The sequence below is a fragment of the Solea solea genome, chromosome 14 (assembly GCF_958295425.1).
Source record: "Solea solea chromosome 14, fSolSol10.1, whole genome shotgun sequence".
Taxonomy (NCBI): domain Eukaryota; kingdom Metazoa; phylum Chordata; class Actinopteri; order Pleuronectiformes; family Soleidae; genus Solea; species Solea solea.
In genome coordinates this window covers 1,872,440-1,893,073 of record NC_081147.1, presented here as the reverse complement: position 1 = coordinate 1,893,073, position 20,634 = coordinate 1,872,440, and the positions used below count along the sequence as shown (strand labels likewise).

General features: G+C 41.1%; 1 protein-coding gene across 2 annotated transcripts in view; it reads right to left on the bottom strand.

Moving 5' to 3' along the window:
• Window positions 1–20,634, bottom strand: part of fat2 (FAT atypical cadherin 2) — a 97,736-nt gene that overhangs the window by 58,661 nt on the left and 18,441 nt on the right. For both annotated transcript variants that reach the window (XM_058648940.1, XM_058648941.1), the window contains exons 3-8: window positions 19,380–19,691; window positions 11,340–11,398; window positions 10,477–10,788; window positions 8,476–8,683; window positions 1,533–1,672; window positions 457–519 (exon numbers count right to left, since the gene is read on the bottom strand). In XM_058648940.1, coding sequence (XP_058504923.1) covers window positions 457–519; window positions 1,533–1,672; window positions 8,476–8,683; window positions 10,477–10,788; window positions 11,340–11,398; window positions 19,380–19,691 — 1,094 coding nt within the window. The remainder of the gene's footprint in view (window positions 1–456; window positions 520–1,532; window positions 1,673–8,475; window positions 8,684–10,476; window positions 10,789–11,339; window positions 11,399–19,379; window positions 19,692–20,634) is intronic.

Sequence of the window (20,634 nt, the reverse complement as noted above, 5' to 3'; positions counted from 1 at the left end):
AATTTTATTTTTGAATCTGTGATGTTTATCGTCATAATTACACTTCCTGTTTACATTGCTCAAATTCCTCCAAAATAAGAATAAACAATAGTTTCCAAACACAGAGAAGTCTCATCTCTCAAAAAGTGAACAAAATAAAATAATTCAAACTGAAAAGAAGCTCATTAATCCAAACATGATGTTGCTCTCATGCTCTCAGGATTATTAATCAAATTTACTGTTTGTGTTATTTTTCTGATTTGAATGAAGACAAAAACCTTTGATAAAAAGTAGTTTTTGTGGCTTTTGTTGTTGAAATTCTTGAGAAAGATCTGTGCTGTAGAAGTGACGTTCCTGAGGACGTTTCACACCTGCTTCACACACCTGTACATGTCGTTACCTGTCAATAACAGCCCTGTGGGCAATAACTCACCTGTGAGCTGCACTCTATTCAAATTCAAAAGTAAAGACTCTCACCTCGTACAGTGACTTCAGGAAGACGGGCCGGTGTTCGTTCATGTCCAGCACACGGACGTAGGCCTGAAGATAATAACAACACACGCTCAGTGTGAGTCACATTAAATATGCATGACAGATTCTTTTAATTTAAAACTAAATTCAAAAACAAACAAAGACATAAACATTTTTGGATGTTACTCCCTCATCACAGGTTCACTTTGTCTTCTTTCAGCTAAAATATCTGAGGAAAATTCAATATTATTTGTTACATTTACATGTTGTAAATCATTGTTTTTTGTTGATCTTTTAAAACAGTGGTTCCCGAAGACGAGATTTTTGTTTGGGTTCCCTAACAAATGTGTTTATGTTTTAAACAACAGGCATAAAATTAAGTTTTAATTAATTTATCGATTCAAAATGATAGCAGGTGTTACAGATATGGCCATAAAATTTGCGATATTGTGATTTTGGCTCACGATAGTTTGAAACGCTGCTTTAAAACGAAGACAACGTTTTATTATTACAATATTGATGTTGAATTATGAAAATAAACCTTTTTTTTAACATAAAATACAAAAAAATCAGCATCATTTCTGCACTGTTGATCACTGAAAACATGCAACTAATATTAATAATAGTAATAACAAATAAATCTAACAAATGTAACAAACATTGAACATTAATGCTGATATTCGTTTATCTGGAAACAACATTGCAGTTTATATAGTATCTATAATATCTATTCTCTATATTCGCACTTCTTTAAAAAAGGTGACCTCTACTGGTCATTGTTGGATGTCCTGATTTTTTTAAGTATTATTATTGTTTTTTATAATATATCAAACTTTTTAACCAGATTAGATTACATTACATTATATTGCTTTAAATTCAGATTCCAGTTGTGGAGCAGTGAATTTAGACACAATAAACATGTTCAAAAGTTAAATATATGTATAACATTAATATATAAAAGTCACCTAATATTATTATTATTATTGTCATAATACATAAATTATATTATGTATATATTTGTTTGAATGTGCAGTTGAAAAACAAAGGACTTTATTTCCCAGAGTCAGAGAGCACACACTCACCTGCGCGGTGGCCGAGTGGTGGCCGTCAGTGACTCGCACCGTCAGGTTGTAGTTGGAGTGGCGAGCTGCGTCGAGGCGCCGGGCGATGGAGATGGTTCCGCTATTTCTCTGAATGTCAAAGTCTTTGTCGTCGTCCCCTCCTGAGAAAGAGACACGCGAGTAAATACAAAAATACAAATCAAGAACAGTCTGAAGTGTCATTGACGACGACATGTCCAGACGTCAAGTGTGATTTCTCAGATCGTACGTCAGACTCTGCAGGTCTGAATTGTGACTGATTCTAAAAGTCATTCAGTGTAGTATGTGTGGGTGGCGCTATACGTGATTTGATGAGCCAAAATATCCAAAAACAAACTCCCTCGCAGGAAGAAAAGGACATGGATGTTTCATGTTATGCCGACGACACACTTTAAATTATTTATATGTTCCAATTTTGACAAAACGGTTTTTCAGGCTGATTTAAAGACTTTAAAAGGTACAGTGTGAAAGAATTAGTGCCATCTAGTGGTGAGACATCAGGGAACTACAGTGGCCCTCACTGACCAGAAAGCTTGAAATTCAAAACTAAAAACACACATGATTACAAGTTTATCCATTCTGGCTTCTATAGAAACATTTTATTGATTTATTTTTTATTAATTTAACCTGCTTGTCCTGTGAGGACAAGGTTACAATTACTTAAACATACAGAATTGAAATAAAAAAATATATACATAAAACCGATCTAAAAATATGCTGTCCACTGAGAATAGATCTATACATTTCAGATAAATATGGAAACATGGCGGCACAAGATGGCGGACGTCACAAAATAAGTAGATTTTTTTATTCTTATTGGATAAATCCTCCTAAAATTCACCTGGACCTTTAATGTAAACCTTAAAGTGCTGTGAGGTGAACACAGTTGTAAAACAGCGCCCCCTGGTGTTTTTTCCACAGTCAAATATGAGGCTGTGAAACCACCTGGACTAATTAAGTCTCAAACAGCAGGTGGATCAGTGGATCAGTGGTTTACTGCACGTCGTTCTCTTCTGCTAGCTGCTAGGTAATTTAATGTATAGACAAATCTATAGACTATATTTGGGTGAGTTGATACCTGTTACTACTAATAATAATAATAATATATATGTATATATATATATATATATGTATATATATATATATATAGAGTAAATAACAGTTTACTATTAAAACATTTATTATTTGTATTACTTTTAAATTTTTTCATTGTCTGTAAAATGTGAAATGAAATAAATGCTAATTTCTTCACTTGCAAACTTGTTTTTGAAGTTGCTTTATGAAAACAATGATGATGAATGATGATTACTATTATTATTGTTATCATTTCAGGTCGACTAAAAGAAAAGGGCTGAAAATTGGCAAAAATATAAAAGTCTAAAACTGCAAGACAATTATTTTCCTATGAAAAAAATTAATTTCTTCATAAAAACCGACTGAACTTTATTGACTTAAATAATAAAATCTCATTCTGCCTTCAAGATATAACTTACTACAGCAGCACAGATTCGCTTCAATCTGGTTGTTATTTTCTTCTCCTTTTTCCACTTTATTCTGCTTCCTTTCTTTCTTTCCTTCTGTTTTAGTCAGAATTGTTCTTTTCTTCCCTCTCGTCCCTCTCTCTCTCTCTCAGCAGGTTTCATGTAAATACGTAAGAAAGGTAAAACCTCATAACTGCTCGGCCAGATGGTGTTTATGAAGACACACACACACACACACACAAACACACACACTGGTTTGTATAATGCGATACTTAAATATAAATTATTCTTATGTGGCTGTCAATCAGCTGAACATTTAACTGTTATTTATGACGCTGTTGTCCACAATTTGCATTTAATTGCAAATTTATTGCACGTTTATCTGTTGTAAATGCACTTTAAAGTGAAGTATTTAATTAAACTCTTATCAACATGTAAGTGGACAAACAATCTCGCTTTGTCTCTTTCACTCCACCATATAACGCTCTACATAAATATATAGATATGTTTTTTTAAAATAATGATATGTTTTCTTGATTTTCAGCTTCCTAAATGTGAATATTTTCTGGTTTCTTTGCTCCGTGTAAAAAAGAAGTCCTTAAAACTGAATCATCTTGGTATGTGAACAAAACAAGCATCGTCATTTCAAGGTTTGGGAAACACTACCTCATTTTATACATTATTTTTTAAAACGTATACAGATAAATATTTAAGGTTGCAGGAAAATTCTGCACATTTGTTTAGGGACCCAAGACTCATCTCCTATGACCCACCTGTGGGTCCAGACCCAGTCTTTGGGAACCATTGCTCATCACATGAACAAGTGTTCAACGACGTTATCAGTGTATTCCTAAAACACCTCAAATAATGAAGTAACTTCAAACTAAAGTAAACAAGTTGTCTTCATGTAACTTGGTAAGATCTTCGTGGAAGCAGAGGCCTCCAGTCGTGGACGCCAACCTAAAATACCACTGAACAGAGTCCTCGTCTGCCGCAGCTACTTTCACCAAAGGCTCGCAGGCATAGTAATAAAAAGTCATTCCTCAACCCGCCCTGCGTCCGCCTGCCTTCAGGGCGCTGACGGACGGACCAGCGCGGAGAATCAGGTCAAAGTTCCAGCTGAGAAAATCATTTCCTCAGCATTTGGTTTTATATTTGTGCCGCTGCTCGGAGGTTGTGACACCGTTTGACTCGATTCACATACTTCTGAATAACGTCTCCCTCCTCCTGTGAGGAGAAAGAGAGGAGGTATCTTTTTGCTCTCCGTAATTCATGTTGCTTCACCTCGAGGGTTTCAGAGAAAGAGTCTGATGAATCAATCATCACCCTGGGGTGTGGGGTCGCATTTTTTTGGAACAAATCCAAACCGTACTGTTTATGAGGTTTTCAGGGCTTGACATGAACTTGAACCCTAGAAATAAATGTTAATAAATGGATTTAGTTTTGACCTGCAAAGGTTTCTTGAAGGTCACGACTGAACGTTCACACCAATCCTGGGACAGTGGGTGTGTCCAGAAGCCAGAAGAGGCCAATCATCTGCTTCATGACAGCCAAACAGGAAATACATCCATCTATCTATGCTGTGGTTGAGGTTTGTGACAGTTTTGACGGATTGGACATGGAACAAGTGAATGGACAGGACTACATCAATCTGTTTGACTGAAGGACTCATGTCTCAGGTTTGGTGAGGTCAAACCTTGTGGATCCACAGCAGAAGATTATCATGTTTCCCTATATTTGATTGAAATGTATTGTCTAGGTGACCACTGGTTGTCAGGTCATGTCTCTCTCTTTGGTGATGCACCAAGATAAGTCCAGTCAGAGCAAATGTCCGAGGTTAGAGAGTCACAATTTGGTCACCAGTAGAAGTGGAAACATCAACAAAGTTGAGGAGGACACAGAGCGACGGCAGCTGCCCTCACTGGTGATATCTTGTGGTTAGGAGTGTGCTTCATTGGAGGCTTTACCCAGAAGTGGAAAGAATCTCCTAGAAGGACTTTGGTCAAACGGGTAGAAAATTGGTTGCATCTGTCAGGGATGAGGACTCGAGTCTGAGGGCGCTTTCACACCAGACTTTGTTTGGTTCACTTTAAACAGACCAGAGTTCCTTTCCTTGGAGAGTCTGCTTCGTTTGGGCAGGTGTGAAAGCTCATCCGAACTCTGGGGTGGACCAAACGAGCGAAACTTTGGTCCACCTAAAGAAGTGGGTCTCAGTTTGCTTGCAAGTGAACACTGGTGCCATAATATTGTCCTTCTCTTATTGGACTTTCAATTGAATGTAAACTTCTTACAGTTTGAAGTGGGATGTGAAGTTTTCTCTCAGGAACTCCTGCTGATCCAGACCCTGGACCTGAACTCATTCTCCCAGAGCGGACGCTCAACCCTCCACTGCAGCAGGACAAACCTCGTCCTCCAGCAGAGAGTCGTGGCCTCCAACCTTGAACCTCGAACTTCAGACCTTCATCTCCACCACATCTCACCCAGCTTGGGTCTTCGGCCCACAGATCAGGGATTATGGTGCAGTGAAGCCGTCCGTCCACAAATATTCTGATTTTCTGTTTCCAGATGTTTTGTCTTGGTGTTTTTGTTACCATGGCAGCAAAGGAACGTCCTTATTCGTCCCTGTGAGTCCTCGACAGCCTCCACAGACATCTGGTCTCTGCTGCCAGAGCAGGGAAAGTTAAGCAGAGTGACAAATACCTGATCATATCAGTATGGGAGACGACAGCCCCCACCTGTCAGGGCCATGATGAGGGTCACAGGCTCCATTTCCACGGCCTCTTCAGGGCAGGAATGCTGTGCCTTTATTCCGTCTCGCCATCGAATAAAAGGCACAAACACAGAGAGAGGAGTGGGGGGGGTGGTGGTGGGGGGTTTGTTGTCCGACAATTATTCATGCAGAGAAAGAGCTGAGGTGACATTTGTGTGAGGTAGGAACTCGCTGCCCCGACGGGCGACAAAGAACGAAAACCACCTGCCTCATTTGGTTTAATGTTAGGGGGAAAAGTGGTGGTGGTTCAGTGGTACAGCGGGGTGTCTATCAATCACAAAGTCATGGGTTCGATCCTTAATTCTCTACACACCTATGGACCACTGAGCATCTAGTTTTTTGGGAAAAAAAGCAACTTTTCAGTTGAGGAGGGCAATAATTAACTTGCATTTCTGACGATATTTCACAGACTTTCCAAATGAAAGTGTTTGTTTTGATATGGAACGATAAATAGTTCGCAATAAGAACATGACGTAAAAATAAAAACATACAGAAATAACTGGAGTTTGAGACCTCTGCACTTAACCCCTAAGTTTCTCCAGACAGCTGTACCAGACGTAATGTAATTCACTTTGGATAAAAATGTCTTGTTCTGCATTTTCAGTGTGAGTTTTGAGAGTTTGGAAACTCCGCCCAAAGCCCGATGTTAAAGAAAATGCCAAGAAATGAGCTGAGAGCTAATGCTGGGTTCCATTTCTAGTCGGAACTCTGAATTTTCCAAGATCACTGAAGGTTCCTGAAGAGGCCCCACTTCCAGTGTTAATGAAAGGGGGAGGAGTCTGGGACAACGGGCCTCATGGTGATTGGACAAGAGTGGACTGAGGAAGCCAGTGGCAACATTTTAACGCAGTAGCTGGTGTTTGACCAGAGAGGGCAGTAGAGTTTACACTAAGACGACATTAACTAGACACCTGGAAAAACAAGGTGGTTAAGTTTCACTTTAATCGCGGTGTGAAATGCAGCGGCGGTGATTACATGGAGGGGGAAACACTGGCCGTCTGAGTCATCATCGCGTTGCCATAGTGATGAACTGAAGCAGACGAATGAGGAGGAGGAGGAGGACGGTGTGGTCGGTGTGTGATGGCTGACAGGCTATCACGGCGGTAATTACTGAGTTATGCTCGCAGACCACACAGAGAGGAGAGAAAAAAACTGACGCTCAATTACAGAACAACACGACACCGCATCACAAACACTTGAGCTGTGATTGATTGAACGCTGAGGCCGTTCTAAAAGCTGCTGCTGCTGCTGCTGCCGAACACAAAACATGAAGCATTAAGACAATTATCCTGCAGCTGCAGCTGGATAATGACTTTTTTTTCATTATTTATGATTTAATGCGCAAACATAATTCTGCCCGGACCTGCAACAACATTTAGACAAGCATACCTGCGGTAATTAAGTATTTCAACCATGATGATAACTCAAATAAAGAGGGTTTTTTTCATCAGTAGTTGGACAGGTAAATGTATGCAGGGCAGTAATTGTCGTTTGGTCCATAAAATGTCGATCGTTTTATTCTCAAACCTGGAAATGATGATGTCCACAAACCAAAATCATTCAGTTTTAATGATTTCTTTGTTTATATGGAGCAAAGCACTTCTTTCAAGCACTTCCTTCCGTTTCATGCTATAATCAGTTTAAAAGCAGCATATGTTTTGGACGCGACGGTAACGGCCTCCTCTCAGGACTCTTTCACTCCTTCACTCTGTCGTGACACAGTGAATGTCATCAGACATCCGGCGGCAGCGGCTACATACGAAGCGAGTGAGCGTCGCCTCGGGGATGCAGAGGGAGAGTCTGTTGTGTTCGGTCGGGTCCTGGCACCGATCGAGGTTGGCAACAGCAAAGTGAACAGGAGGAGGAACCTTGGATTCGCTGCCCGGGCCTGGTGGGAAACCACCTGACACAAACCCTGAGAACTGCACGGATAAAATAAAAGGGAACGGAACAAACGCTGCATCCCGAGGTCCAGAGGACGGATGATGGGGACACTCTCAGAAAGACTGAGGGTAAAAGAATGGAGGGAGGTGGAGTGATGGTCTCTCCTGTGAAGATCTGGCAGCTGATGAGAGGAGGACACTGCTGATTTATCCTCTCACACAAAGTCCCTGCTGAAACCACTGACACTAAGACCTTTCTTTCCTCTCCCCCTCCTCTCACTGTTTCTCTCCGTCATTTTTAAAGGTTTTGTCTGCAGTTATCAGCCATCATTATGAAAGAAGAAGCTGTTCAATCTAGTCTACGATACATTAAGAACATGTTTGCTGTGTTATCTCGCAGTTAGGAAGCATTTTTCCCCAGTCAATTTAAGAGCAGCCACACGTCCCCACACAAAAACACCCGGAGACCATTTTCTACAGCAGATTGACCAAAACCTGACCCGGAAAACAACACAGCTGAGTGAAAGTGGAGGAAATAAACCTCTTAAACTCACACTCTGATATCCGTTGTTGTTGTATTTTGCTGACTTTGCAGGGAAATAACACGTCTCCCTTCATTTTCACCGGGAGGAAACTCATAAAGATGAATGACGGCAGCAGATGTTCTGTATTCTCTGCTGTAAACGGCTGATTCACGAATCAGCACATTGTGGTGTACGTCAGATATCGTTTACTGATGTTTCCTGTTTCTCGAGACGTGAGCGTGTGTGTGTGCGTTTGTTTCTCCGTACCTACGATGTCGAACCACCGCTGCCGGTTCGTCTCCATCATGATGATTCCCACCATGTGTGTGACGGGCTCCGTTTCCATGACGGCAAAGGTGAAGTGCGGCTCGTCGAACGTGATCGGCTCCGGCGACGGGGGCGGCCGGGCGATCCACTCGATGTCGAGCCGAGCGGTGGACGAGCGCGACGGGCTGCCGGCGTCTGTGGCTTTAATCTGGAAAATAAAATGGAAATTTAAGTTAATCTAATTTTAGTTAGTTAATCTTTAAGACCAGGATTAAGGTGAAGGGTTGCTGTTTTACTTGCTGTCAGGGATCGAGTGAGAGTTGACGGTTGAGTTACTTACAGAACTCATACATCTGCACAATGTGACAATTAGTTTAGAGCAGGGATCTGCAAGTAAAATGTGGTCGAGGGCCAATTTTTTTGTAAGGAATTAAATACTGGGCCAAAACATTGGGCCAGATACTTATGCTGGTGAGCCAGTTTTGTCCCATGGACCACCAGGTTCTAGGGTTCTCGATCTCACACTCACATTTTAGTAGCCGCACTTTCTTACCAGGAAATTGCACTCATTTGTGTTTTCTGATATTATTTGAGCAGCTGCAGAAAGTATGACCGAGGCCTTAAGCCTGTGGTATACTACTTGCATGGACCCTGGTCCCTGTTATATTACTCACACGGACCCTGGTTCTTGGTATACTACTTGCACGGACCCTGGTCCCTGTTATATTACTAACACGGACCCTGGTTCTTGGTATACTACTTGCGCGGACCCTGGTCCCTGGTATGCTACTCGCGTGGACCCTGGTCCCTGGTATACAACTCTTTCTGACCCTGGTATACTACTCACATGGACCCTGGTCCCTGGTATACTACTCGCACTGACCCTGGTCCCTGGTATACTACTCGCACTGACCCTGGTCCCTGGTATACTACTCACACGGACCCTGATCCCTGGTATACTACTCACACGGACCCTTGTCCCTGGTATACTACTCACACGGACCCTGGTCCCTAGTATACTACTCACACGGACCCTGGTCCCTGGTATACTACTCGCGCTGACCCTGGTCCCTGGTATACTACTCGCACGGACCCTGGTCCCTGGTATACTACTTGCACGGACCCTGGACCCTGGTCCCTGGTATACTACTCGCGTGGACCCTGGTATACTACTCGCGCTGACCCTGGTCCCTGGTATACTACTCGCGCTGACCCTGGTCCCTGGTATACTACTCGCACGGACCCTGGTCCCTGGTATACTACTCGTGTGGTCCCTGGTATACTACTTGCGTGGACCCTGGTCCCTGGTATACTACTCGCATGGACCCTGGTCCCTGGTATACTACTCGCACGGACCCTGGTCCCTGGTATACTACTCGCACGGACCCTGGTCCCTGGTATACTACTCACGCGGACCCTGGTCCCTGGTATACTCGTGCGTCAGGGTTGTCTGTTGTCGAAATGTTTGAGTTTCAGTTCACACGCACCCACCGCGCCCGCACTGTGCGTGGAAGTACACCAGTCTTTAGGTCTTCAGAGGACACCCACAGCTTGTGTCTCTCGGCGTGTGAATGTACTGACAGACGCACGTTGCCATTGCTTTTATTCACAACACAGAATAACACCGTCTTCAACCTTTAATTATCTGTAAAGATGCTCGACATGGAGCGACTGAAACTCTTCACGGCTCCTCGGTTTGTCAGCGGAGGAGAAAGAAAATGTTTTTTGATGATGAGCGGTGAAAGGCGAGGGGCCAAGCCCATTCAGTGGCCTCAGGTGTGAGTCTTTGAGGGAATTAAGCACGGGTAATTTAGCCTCTTTCACAGAGCTGGTGGGCTCGGCCGAGCCTTTAAAGTCTCCACACCTTCTACAGAGACGCACCAATGAAGCACAAACCTGTCAAAATACAAACTCGCTGAGAGGCACGAGGCTCACACAGAGGTGTTTATCACACCTGGCATCAGTTTGCATAACATCAGAGTGACAGGTTGTGACGCCCACCGTGAGGATGCTGTAGTTCCCCGGCCAGAAGTCGCCGTACGACGTCACCACGCCCGTCGCCGCGTCGATCTCAAAGCGCTCGTCCTTGTTGTCGTGGAGCGCGTACGTCACCGCCGCGTTGGAGCCCTCGTCGTCGTCCCGCGCCACCATCCTGCAGACCTCGCACTCGCCCTCCAGGAGGCGCTGCTGCGGCAGCTTCACGTGGAAGAGCTTGTCAGTGAACTTCGGCCGGTTGTCGTTGGCGTCCAGAACTCGGATTATGACGGTGGCGGTGGAGCGTAAAGCCGGGGATCCGTTGTCTGAGACGATGACCTGAGGATTCAGAGGACGAGTAACCTGAGTTAACATGAATCACACAAATGTTCAGTTTCCTTTTTACGCCAACTTTTATATCACACAATTGTGAAGGTGCATTTTACACCGTGTCACTGTTAGGGATCGTCCACCAGGAGGAAACTGCAGTTTTTAAAACCACTCCCTCTCCTGCACCAAAGCCCATGAAGAAAATCAGTGATTTTTACACCAGGGCACACAGGGAGTTGTCGACTCACTTCTGCCTCCATCAGTAAATGAAACTCTATTATTTTGTGACTTTGGCGTTTGAAAACCTTTGTGTTCACAAAATTCAAGTTTTTTAAGGTAAACCATTCATTTACATTACATTAAAGAGGAATTAAAGAGTATTCTTGCCAGTATAAGTAAGAACCTGTGTGTTTTCACCAAACAGCAGTGGAGTATGAAAATGCAGAGTCCAGAACAGTTTGTGTTTCACAACCTGTTCTGTTTTGTGTTGTCTGAGGTTTGTTGACACTTTAAACTTGTGCTGTGTTTAACTACAGCAGCTTCAGTCTGAGGGGTCTCACCTCGATACTGTGCTCCGGCTTATCCTCCCGATCCAAGGCTGCGAGAGTGCTGATAACACCTGTGAACACACACACACACACACACACACACACACACACACACGTGAGAATATATTTCTTAAAGACAAACAAAACAACAGCAGAAACAACATCCACAGTCCAGAGTGTGTTTGTTTGTTTAGGTGTTCAACTGTGTTACTACACACACACACACACACCTACAATAACAGAAGCACTAACACCTCTGCGTTTGTTTGTGTAGCTGTAATTAGCTGTAACTCTCACTGTGTTATTATGTGTGTGTGTGTGTGTGTGTGTGTGTACATCACCAAAGGAATCACGAAAAGTTTCCTGCTAAACAAAAACCTCGATAAAAACAACAACAGTGACCTCATTAAGTTAATTAAGTGCATGTTTGGCTGAAAACCAAGAGAATGAGAGAAAACACAGAAAAATGCAGATTTCTACAATAAATTATGATTAAATTAACTTTTAAAAAAAGTTAACGAGTCGATGTGGAATAAAGGTTTGCTTAATTATCCTTTATCCTTTCAAAATAAAGGACAAGATGCATTGTTTTGTAGGATTTTTAAGATGTGGTCTAATTAATGTATATGAATATACTGTATACTATATATATATGTGTATATATATATATACCATTACTGATGAACAAAATCCATTTCACTATAAAAAACACATCTGTTGAAATGATCTTATGTGTAAATGAATTAAATTATGTGTACAAAAAAGGACAATTTTGATCAAATTATTATTGATTCTATTATTTGCCCCCTTTTTATGTTTTAGTACAGGTTTAACCTGTAGTTTGACGATTCAACCTAACTCTAATTAACTCTAGTTAACTCTAATTAACTGTAATTTGCTGATCAATAAAATATCTCTAATGTTTTCTGAATCCAGAGAAGATAAATGTGAGGAAGGAAGTTTAGGTTTAAATCTGCAGCTGCTGAGTCATGTTTAGACGACTTCAGACAAAGTCATTTTTTTAGTCCTTCTTATTACTTCAGTGTTGAATCGTCACAGTTACTTTAAAACAAACAGACACAGAAGAGAAAGCTGGTAACTGTTGACTGTGTGAAAAACTGCTCTTTCTTTACAACAGAGCAGTGTAAACATGTCCTGCTGGGACGGAGGGGACACCATGAGGACAGGTGTGTCATCAAATAAAGTGTGTTTGTGTCATTAGAGCAGACATGTTCAAATGTCTATTTTAATATGTTTAAATTTAAAAAATCAGATTTTTTCACTGGTCACAGTCGTGTTTGTCGTGTTTTTAAACTGAGTTTAAAAAGTCCCTTTAAAGGGCATCATTATACAAACATAAACCACACCAGTTCTTCTCCAGTTGTCTCGTTTCTGCTCTTAAGAGAGCCAGCGTCGTCGTGACGACGTGTCGGGACTCGGTTGGTTTGTTTACTCATCGTTACTTTCGTGTACTTTTGTCTAAATCCCGTTTTTAAATGGAAACGGATTCAGGCGACGAGGGACTCGCGTGGATCCGTTTGTCTGACAACAAGCAAGAAAAATGGAAATGAAGTTAAACAAACTGGTGAAAAGAGCAACAGAACGACTTCATTCTTCACTAATTGCAGGAGAAAGTTAACGTGCGCCACGTTAACGACCTCTGCTATCTCTGCATGACTCCATCTGTGATCAGATCTGGGATCAGATCTGAGATCAGATCTTAACACACACACTCATGTGAACAATGATATCTGATCGCCTGCGCTCGTCTCAACACAAAAACTGTCTGCAGGTGAATTCACATGCAAACTGTGGGACATTTTTCAAATAAATGCTTCAGGATTTCAAACTCGTCCTGCGGTAACTTTGTCTTTTAATGTGTGTAACTTGTCTATAAATGTGTGTAAATGTGTATAAATGTGTATTTTAACATGTGTAAATGTGTTTTTATTACCTTTAATGTGTAAATGTGTATAAATGTGTATTTTAACATGTGTAAATGTGTTTTTTATAACCTTTAATGTGTAAATGTGTATAAATGTCTATTTTAACATGTGTAAATGTGTTTTTTATTACCTTTAATGTGTAAATGTGTATAAATGTCTATTTTAACATGTGTAAATGTTCATTTTAATATGTTTAAATATGTTTTTAATACCTTGAAAGTATATTTTAACGTGAACATGTGTATTTTAACATGTATAAATGTGCATAAATGTGTATTTTAACATGTTTGAATGTGTTTTTTAATACCTTTAATGTGTACTTTAACGTGAACATGTGTATAAATGTGTATTTTAACATGTGTAAATGTGTTTTTTAAAACCTTTAATGTGTAAATGTGTATAAATGTCTTATTTTAACATGTGTAAATGTATTTTAAAACCTTTAATGTGTAAATGTGTATACATGTCTATTTTAACATGTGTAAATGTGTATAAATGTGCATTTTAAATATGTTTTTAATACTTTGAATGTGTATTTGAACGTGAACATGTGTATTTTAACGTGTGTAAATGTGTATAAATGTGTATTTTAATGTGCAAATGTCTATAAAACTGCAAAACCCTTTTAAAAAATCCCTATAAGAGCATATAAATGTGTTTTTTTTCTAGTGCGTTTAATTGCGATTAATTCCAGAAAATTGTGCGATTAATTATTTATTTTTTTTCCTGTATTTTTTCATATAAAAGTGTTGGTTTTTTGTTGTTGTTGTTTATTAACTCGGTGAAAGTGAAAGTGAGCTCCAGACGCAAAAAACTCTTCGCCAGTTCGGTCATTTTTGGCCACGCCCTCATTCACTCATTCACTGAGTCACAGAACCAGCTGATTCACACTTTATACTGGACACACACACACACACACACACACACACACACACACACTGAGTCATTTTTTTCTCTCCTGTCAAGGCCTGAGACGTTTCTACATCACTCACTGTGTGTGTGTGTGGTTGTGTGGGCGTGTGTGTGTGTCAGTCTCTCTCTCTCTGTAATTACAGGTAAAATAAGAAGGTGTGTGTGTGTGTGTGTGTGTGTGTGTGTGTGTGTGTGTGAGATCAGGTCGACACACGGCGCTCGTTTCTTATTTAAAGAAACACGATCTCTTTAAACTCATGGATTTATTCCACCGTCATCGCTGATATCTCCTCTTTTTTCTTGTCTAATGATTTTTCTGTGACACTCCATCGTTTTGTCATTGATACTTCTTGTGTTTTTGGACCGAATTACACATTTATACACGTATCATCACATCATAATGAAAGTTTCATGGTGTAATAAAATATTTTCACGTCACAGCCTCGAGTATTTTACATTATCATGAGATAAATCATAGTTTTTTATTAAAGTTTATTCATGTATTTTTATGGTAATTTATTCAGTTCTTATGGAAGAAAAGCTGCTATAGTTTCACATAATAATGAAAGTTTCATGTTGTAATAAGATATTTTCATGTCATCGTTGTTATTATTTCCTTCACACATATGAACTTTGTTATTTTGTTCATTATTATATTAAATGTGTATTTTATGTGTATAAATATGTATAAAGGTGTATTTTAATGTATGAATGTCAATAAAGGTGTATTTTAATACGTATAAATATATATAAATGTGCATTCTTAATGTGTAAATGTCTATAAAAGTGTATTTTAATACTTATAAATATGTATAAATGTGCATTTTTAATGTGTAAATGTCTATAAAAGTGTGTATAAATATGTATCTTAATGTGTAAATGTCAATAAAAGTGTATTTTTATACGTATAAATGTGTATAAACATGTAGAAATGTGTATTATAATGTGTAAATGTGTATAAATGTAAAAGAGGAAAATATGTATGTTATATAGTTTTATTTTAACGACCGGATTTTCCACTTAAACTTAGGGTTTTTTGTCCAGTTTAAAACATGAATATTTTGTAACTTTGTTTCTAATTGCCATTAATCCCTGTAATTATTATTGTTATTATTTCTCAGTCGTTCGCTCAGACGTGAGCGTCTGTTCTCTCGTTCATGTTGACGGTGTCATAAAGGTCAGAGGTCGGCGCTGCGTCCTCTCTACATTTCCTCACAGACTTTCGTTGGAGGAGGTGAAACGAGTCCAAACAGGAGAAGAAGAATCAAGAGACATTTTGTCTTTTCATTTCTATATGACGTCTTTTTCCACGTTCAATCGTCTTGTAGGTCGTTCACTGCCGTCCACATACTTTTGTCCATCTGTGCGATGACGTTGTGATGAAGATGTAATCTGACTTTAACCAGGTGATAATAAACAGGTGTTTTCTGCTCCTGTGACACTTTTATCGGGTAATTTGTTTTGTTTCATGTTTCATGAAAGGAGGCAAATTATTTCCCATGATGTTGACGTGTGGTTACTTTGGTGTTTTGTCGTTCCACCGGTTCTTCAGATGTTTATTTTTCTTATCCAGACAAAAGAGGAGGCTGAGGTTTTCTCTTCGCTGGGAGGGACTGGGATTAGAAATGACATTATATTATTATTATTATTACTCCAGGGAAAGCTCAGGTTAAACGGTGCATGGGACTTTTTCCTGGAACGTCAACGTCTGCAGATAACGTCCATCTAATGTCGCCTCGCCTGGATTCTCCTGCTGCTGTGAACACGTCTCACTGTGTATTTGTCACTCGTGTGTGTGTGTGAACGTCAAAGTCTCGGGACATCGACAAAGTTTGAAAACAGCTGAACATAGAAATCATGAAGACTCCAGAACTTTCAGTTCAGAAGTTTTTTTTCTTCCTTTCATGACACTCAGGTCACATAATGTGGGACAAAACACCTCTGTCCACAGCTGGGACACAAGACACAATGTCCCTGTTCATGCTGTGTTTGTGCACATGAGTAAATATCAAATACACCTGCTCTGGCTCAGTTATAATGTTTCACTCTCGCTCTGTCTCGACGCCTCCCGTTCCCTCGCTGCCTTTGTGCGACGTCAGCGACACGGCAGCTCGGCCTCCCTCTCTCTAATCCCTCTGTATTCTGTCCTGTGGGTGTGGACAAACACCACAGACAGCGGCGGACGTGTCGCAGCACGCAGGACTGAAGAGCCCTTCACATCAAAGTGTGTGTGTGTGTGGTGACTCAGGATTGCAACTGTCAACGTGAAACGTTCAAATACCTGTGAGGTTTGCTGTCTTTCGCTGCTCTTTTGCTTTCTTTCTTCTAAAAACCACCCCTCAAATGTCACAACCATTCAGAAAATGGATGAATGAGTTTCTGGGTGATTTCTCATACTCATAAAACTCCAGCTCCAAAGGAGATGAAGTTCAGGGTTCTCTAGCGTCTCCATGACACGCCCGGATTCTGCAGCACTGACTGTTCTGCCTGGACTTGCTGCACAGGCATTAAAATATATAAACCTGTAACATACAACAAGCTGTGAATGAAGGTGTAAATCAGCCACACTTTCAGGCAGAAAGTGGCTAATGTCAAGAAAATCCACGAGTCTGGAGGAAGAAAAGGAGTCTGGATGTTCTCCTGTGACGTCACATTAGAGAAGTTCTGCAAAATATTCCATGCAGCTTTTATAACGCTCTCTCATAAAGCATTAGTTGACAACGACCTTTCACCCCATGTCAGCTGGGATTGGCACAAGCAACCTCCCCAGTGACCCTCATGTGGAGGATAAAGCAGTAGAAGATGGATGGACAACGGTAAATTATACGAACATTGTCTCTGCTGAAGGTCGAGTACAAATGTCAAACTCCCCCAAACTATTTCTGGAAAATCTGTGGATTTTTGGGCAGCCCGTGGGCAAGCGGAAAGGGACCTGGGCTCATGGCTGGGGGATCTAAAGGCTGGGGTATATATACCCTTGAGCAAGGTACCCAACACCCACTGCTCCTAAGGTAGATGATGGGTTTAATGCAGAGAGGAATTTCCCCCACAGGGTTAATAAAGTTCATCCATCTTCTACCTCTTTATCCTCTCAATCTCAGCTGACATGGGCGAAAGGCAGAGTCACACCCTGGACAGATTGCCAGTCCATCACGGGGACACATGGAGACAAACGACCATTCATTCTCACATTCACACCTGTGGTCAACGTAGTATGTCCAATTTACCTAATCCCCATATACAGTATGCATGTCTTTGGACTGTGGGAGGAAACTGGAGAAAACCCACGTACACTAGGGGAGAAAGGCCCTTGTTCTGACTGGGTCGTGAACCTGGGTCTATCCACTAGACCCAGGTTCTCCTTTGAGCATACACACGGTTAATCTTGTCGGCCTTAAAGAAATAAGTGAGTTTGAAGGTTCCGAGGTTCCTCCGCTGAATCTCTATGGGCAGCTAATGGCCAAGAGAACTCCTTTATAAGGAATTGGGTTCAAATTGGGTGCCTGGGACAGGTCAAGGGCTGGGGTTCCTCTGATCAAGGCACACACTAACCCTAACCAAAAATCAACCATGTGGCCCATTAATAAAGTACAAAACAAGAAAAAGGAATCATTGACATTTTCATCATTTTCAGACATGAAGAACAGGATCGGCACATTATCCAGTGATTTTTCATCGACGTTCATGGAGAAAGTCCAGAACTTACAGACGGATGAAGGTGGAGCCTACAGGGCCTCACTTAGACCTCATCAGGGAATCTGACAACGATCCTGACAGGAGAAGCTACAGCAAAATGTTCTTCCATGCATTCTATACCTCTTTGGTCAAATTCAGGCAAAGGTTCTGGCTTCATTGCAGCTCTGAAAGCATTCACTCATTCATCGTCTACCACTTGGGCCACTGGTGCCAATCCCAGCTCACATAGGGCGTACGGTTGGGTCACACCCAGGATATGTCGCCAGACCATCACAGGGTCAAACACTGCTAATTCAGAGTGTCCATTTAAAAGGAGGAAAATTGAGAACCTGGAGAGATAACCCAGAGAATGCAGAGAACCCGGAGAACCTGGAGAACCCGGAGAAAACTGTCAGAAGGCAGCTGCACATAAATATGCTAAATTTAACACTGGATAAGGTTGGGAAAATTAAATCTAGACTTTCTCCAGAAACTGAAACTGATCAAACAACAGCAGGAAAATATCAGGAACCAAAGTCTGCAATTTCTCCCTCACTGTTTTCTCTCATGATCTGGACATTTCACAAGGAAGCTTTGAAAAGATCATCTCATACACCTCCTCCAGACCCACGCAGAGAGAAGACAAAAGTGGTGTTATATTGACAAAGAGAGGGTTTTTTATTTGAATTCATAAGGAAATGGTTCAGATGTGAGCAGAGGGTATAATGGAATAATGACACACTGTTAACGTGTCCCCACTCGTACGCTCCACTCACTCAAAGCTTCAATAACACGTTTCAGGGCTGAGCTGCACATTTTCAAACATCTGTGCTTCACCACAGTCAAACAGCTGGAGGCTGAAATGGATTAACATTTCCCTGCGTTCTCTGCAGAAGAATATTAGAGAAGTTACAGTTGGAGCTTATTTTAACCATAAATGGGCCAGAAAATGTGCTTTTTCCCCATTTTTCCAGTAGTTATTTACAATGTACTGCATGCTATATAGCGTATTAACAATTTGAAATGAGGAAAACCAAAAAGTTTTATTTCAAAAAAACACTGTAGTAGCACACAAGCACCAGATTTAACAGTTAAATTTGAAATTTGAACAGAACAAAACATATTTAAAATAAATGGGTTGTTTACTTGTTGACTTATTTAAGTTTTTGTCTCAATGTCCAAAAACAGGCCAAAAAGACAGATTTCGTCGGCTTCCTGAAATTACCGTAATAACCACACGTCGGCTTTGACGTGCAACTTCTCAGCATTCAGAAACCATTGGAATATTTCCGATAACATAAAGCGTCATGTAATATTACGGTAATGTGAAATGTGCTTGCGCAAACATGTCGCCTGTGTTAAAGGGTTAATAATATCTATAATTGTTTGAATGACCTGATATTGAGGAAACTCTGAAGAAGAGAAAGGTTCCAGATTATATTTCATATTCAAGTAAAAGTGATATTCTAACCAAAATAACCCCACGTTAATATCAGATTGAGTCAAATATAGATGTTACCTGTTTTGGGATCAACGTCAAAATACGTGCGGTGAGACTCCAGCATCTCGTAGGACAGCTTTCCTTCAGACGTGGTGTCCTCGTCCTCGGCCTGCACCTGGACGACGGACTTGACCTTGTCCACGTTCTCCCTGACAGCGGCGAAGTACACCGGCTGGCGGAGTTCTGGCTGGTTGTCATTGACGTCCAGGACGTCCAGGAAGACGTGAGTCCAGGAGACCAGCGGCTCTGTACCCAGGTCGGTGGCATAGACCGACAGCCAGTAGTGAGGCGCCGTCTCGCGGTCCAACGTCTCCGTGGTGCGGATCACGCCTGAGACAAGGGGAAATAATCACTGCAGAGGAAATATGTGCATTTCTTTTTGTATTTTTTAAAACTCTGAGCCTAAGGGTGGACCGAGGGATCTTCAGCATTCTCTGCTGAGGAACATGGAACGACACATTTCTGTTGCCAAAAACGTACTCAAGTCCTCACACGAAGCCAAATACCACGAGGTCGTTATGTTATGTCCGGAGTCTAAAAAACAAAAGATGTCAAATTTTCTGCGAAAAACCTCCAGGATCAGATTAAGTATGAGCTGTTCCCCCAGAGGGACACGCCGATGGATAGATTTCAGCGTGGCTCTTTTATGACAGAGAACTCCACTTGCCCTGATATTATCTGAGGGTTAACTCTGCTGCAGCACGGTAATGGAATGCTGTGAGGTCGCAGGGAATCCTCTGTAAAGGATGCACTGATGAGTTCAATGGACAAACGTCCTCCAGTAAACCAGAGGAAATACCGGGTTATAAAAACCCTGCACACAGTAAACTAAAGGAGTTCAAGTTTTGACTTATTTGTATGTTTTCTGTTTAAAATGACCATGATTAATCCTCCGTATTGGACTGACTCAATGTGAAGCAATAGAACTGCATCACACACCTTAGTATAAATATAATGTTTTGAAGGAATATTTGGGAGAAAAAATTGTTTGTGCTCAGTGACATGGTTGCCAGGTGGGTGAATCAGATTTTAGCCACTTTAGAATATATTTGCTGCTTTATTTTGCTATGAGACAAGCTTTTTTTTCCCCAGCAAAAGTTTGTAAAGTGCTCACTCTCCCACACCAAAGCCCATAGAGAAAACCAGCATTTTAAGCTCACAGGACCCTGTGGGGTAGCCAGTGGTTTACCGCTGTCTTATTTGCTATGTTTGTGTACGTTTGTGAGACTCGGGTGAATCTGAATGTAGGATTTCAAACACCAGAGTCACAAAA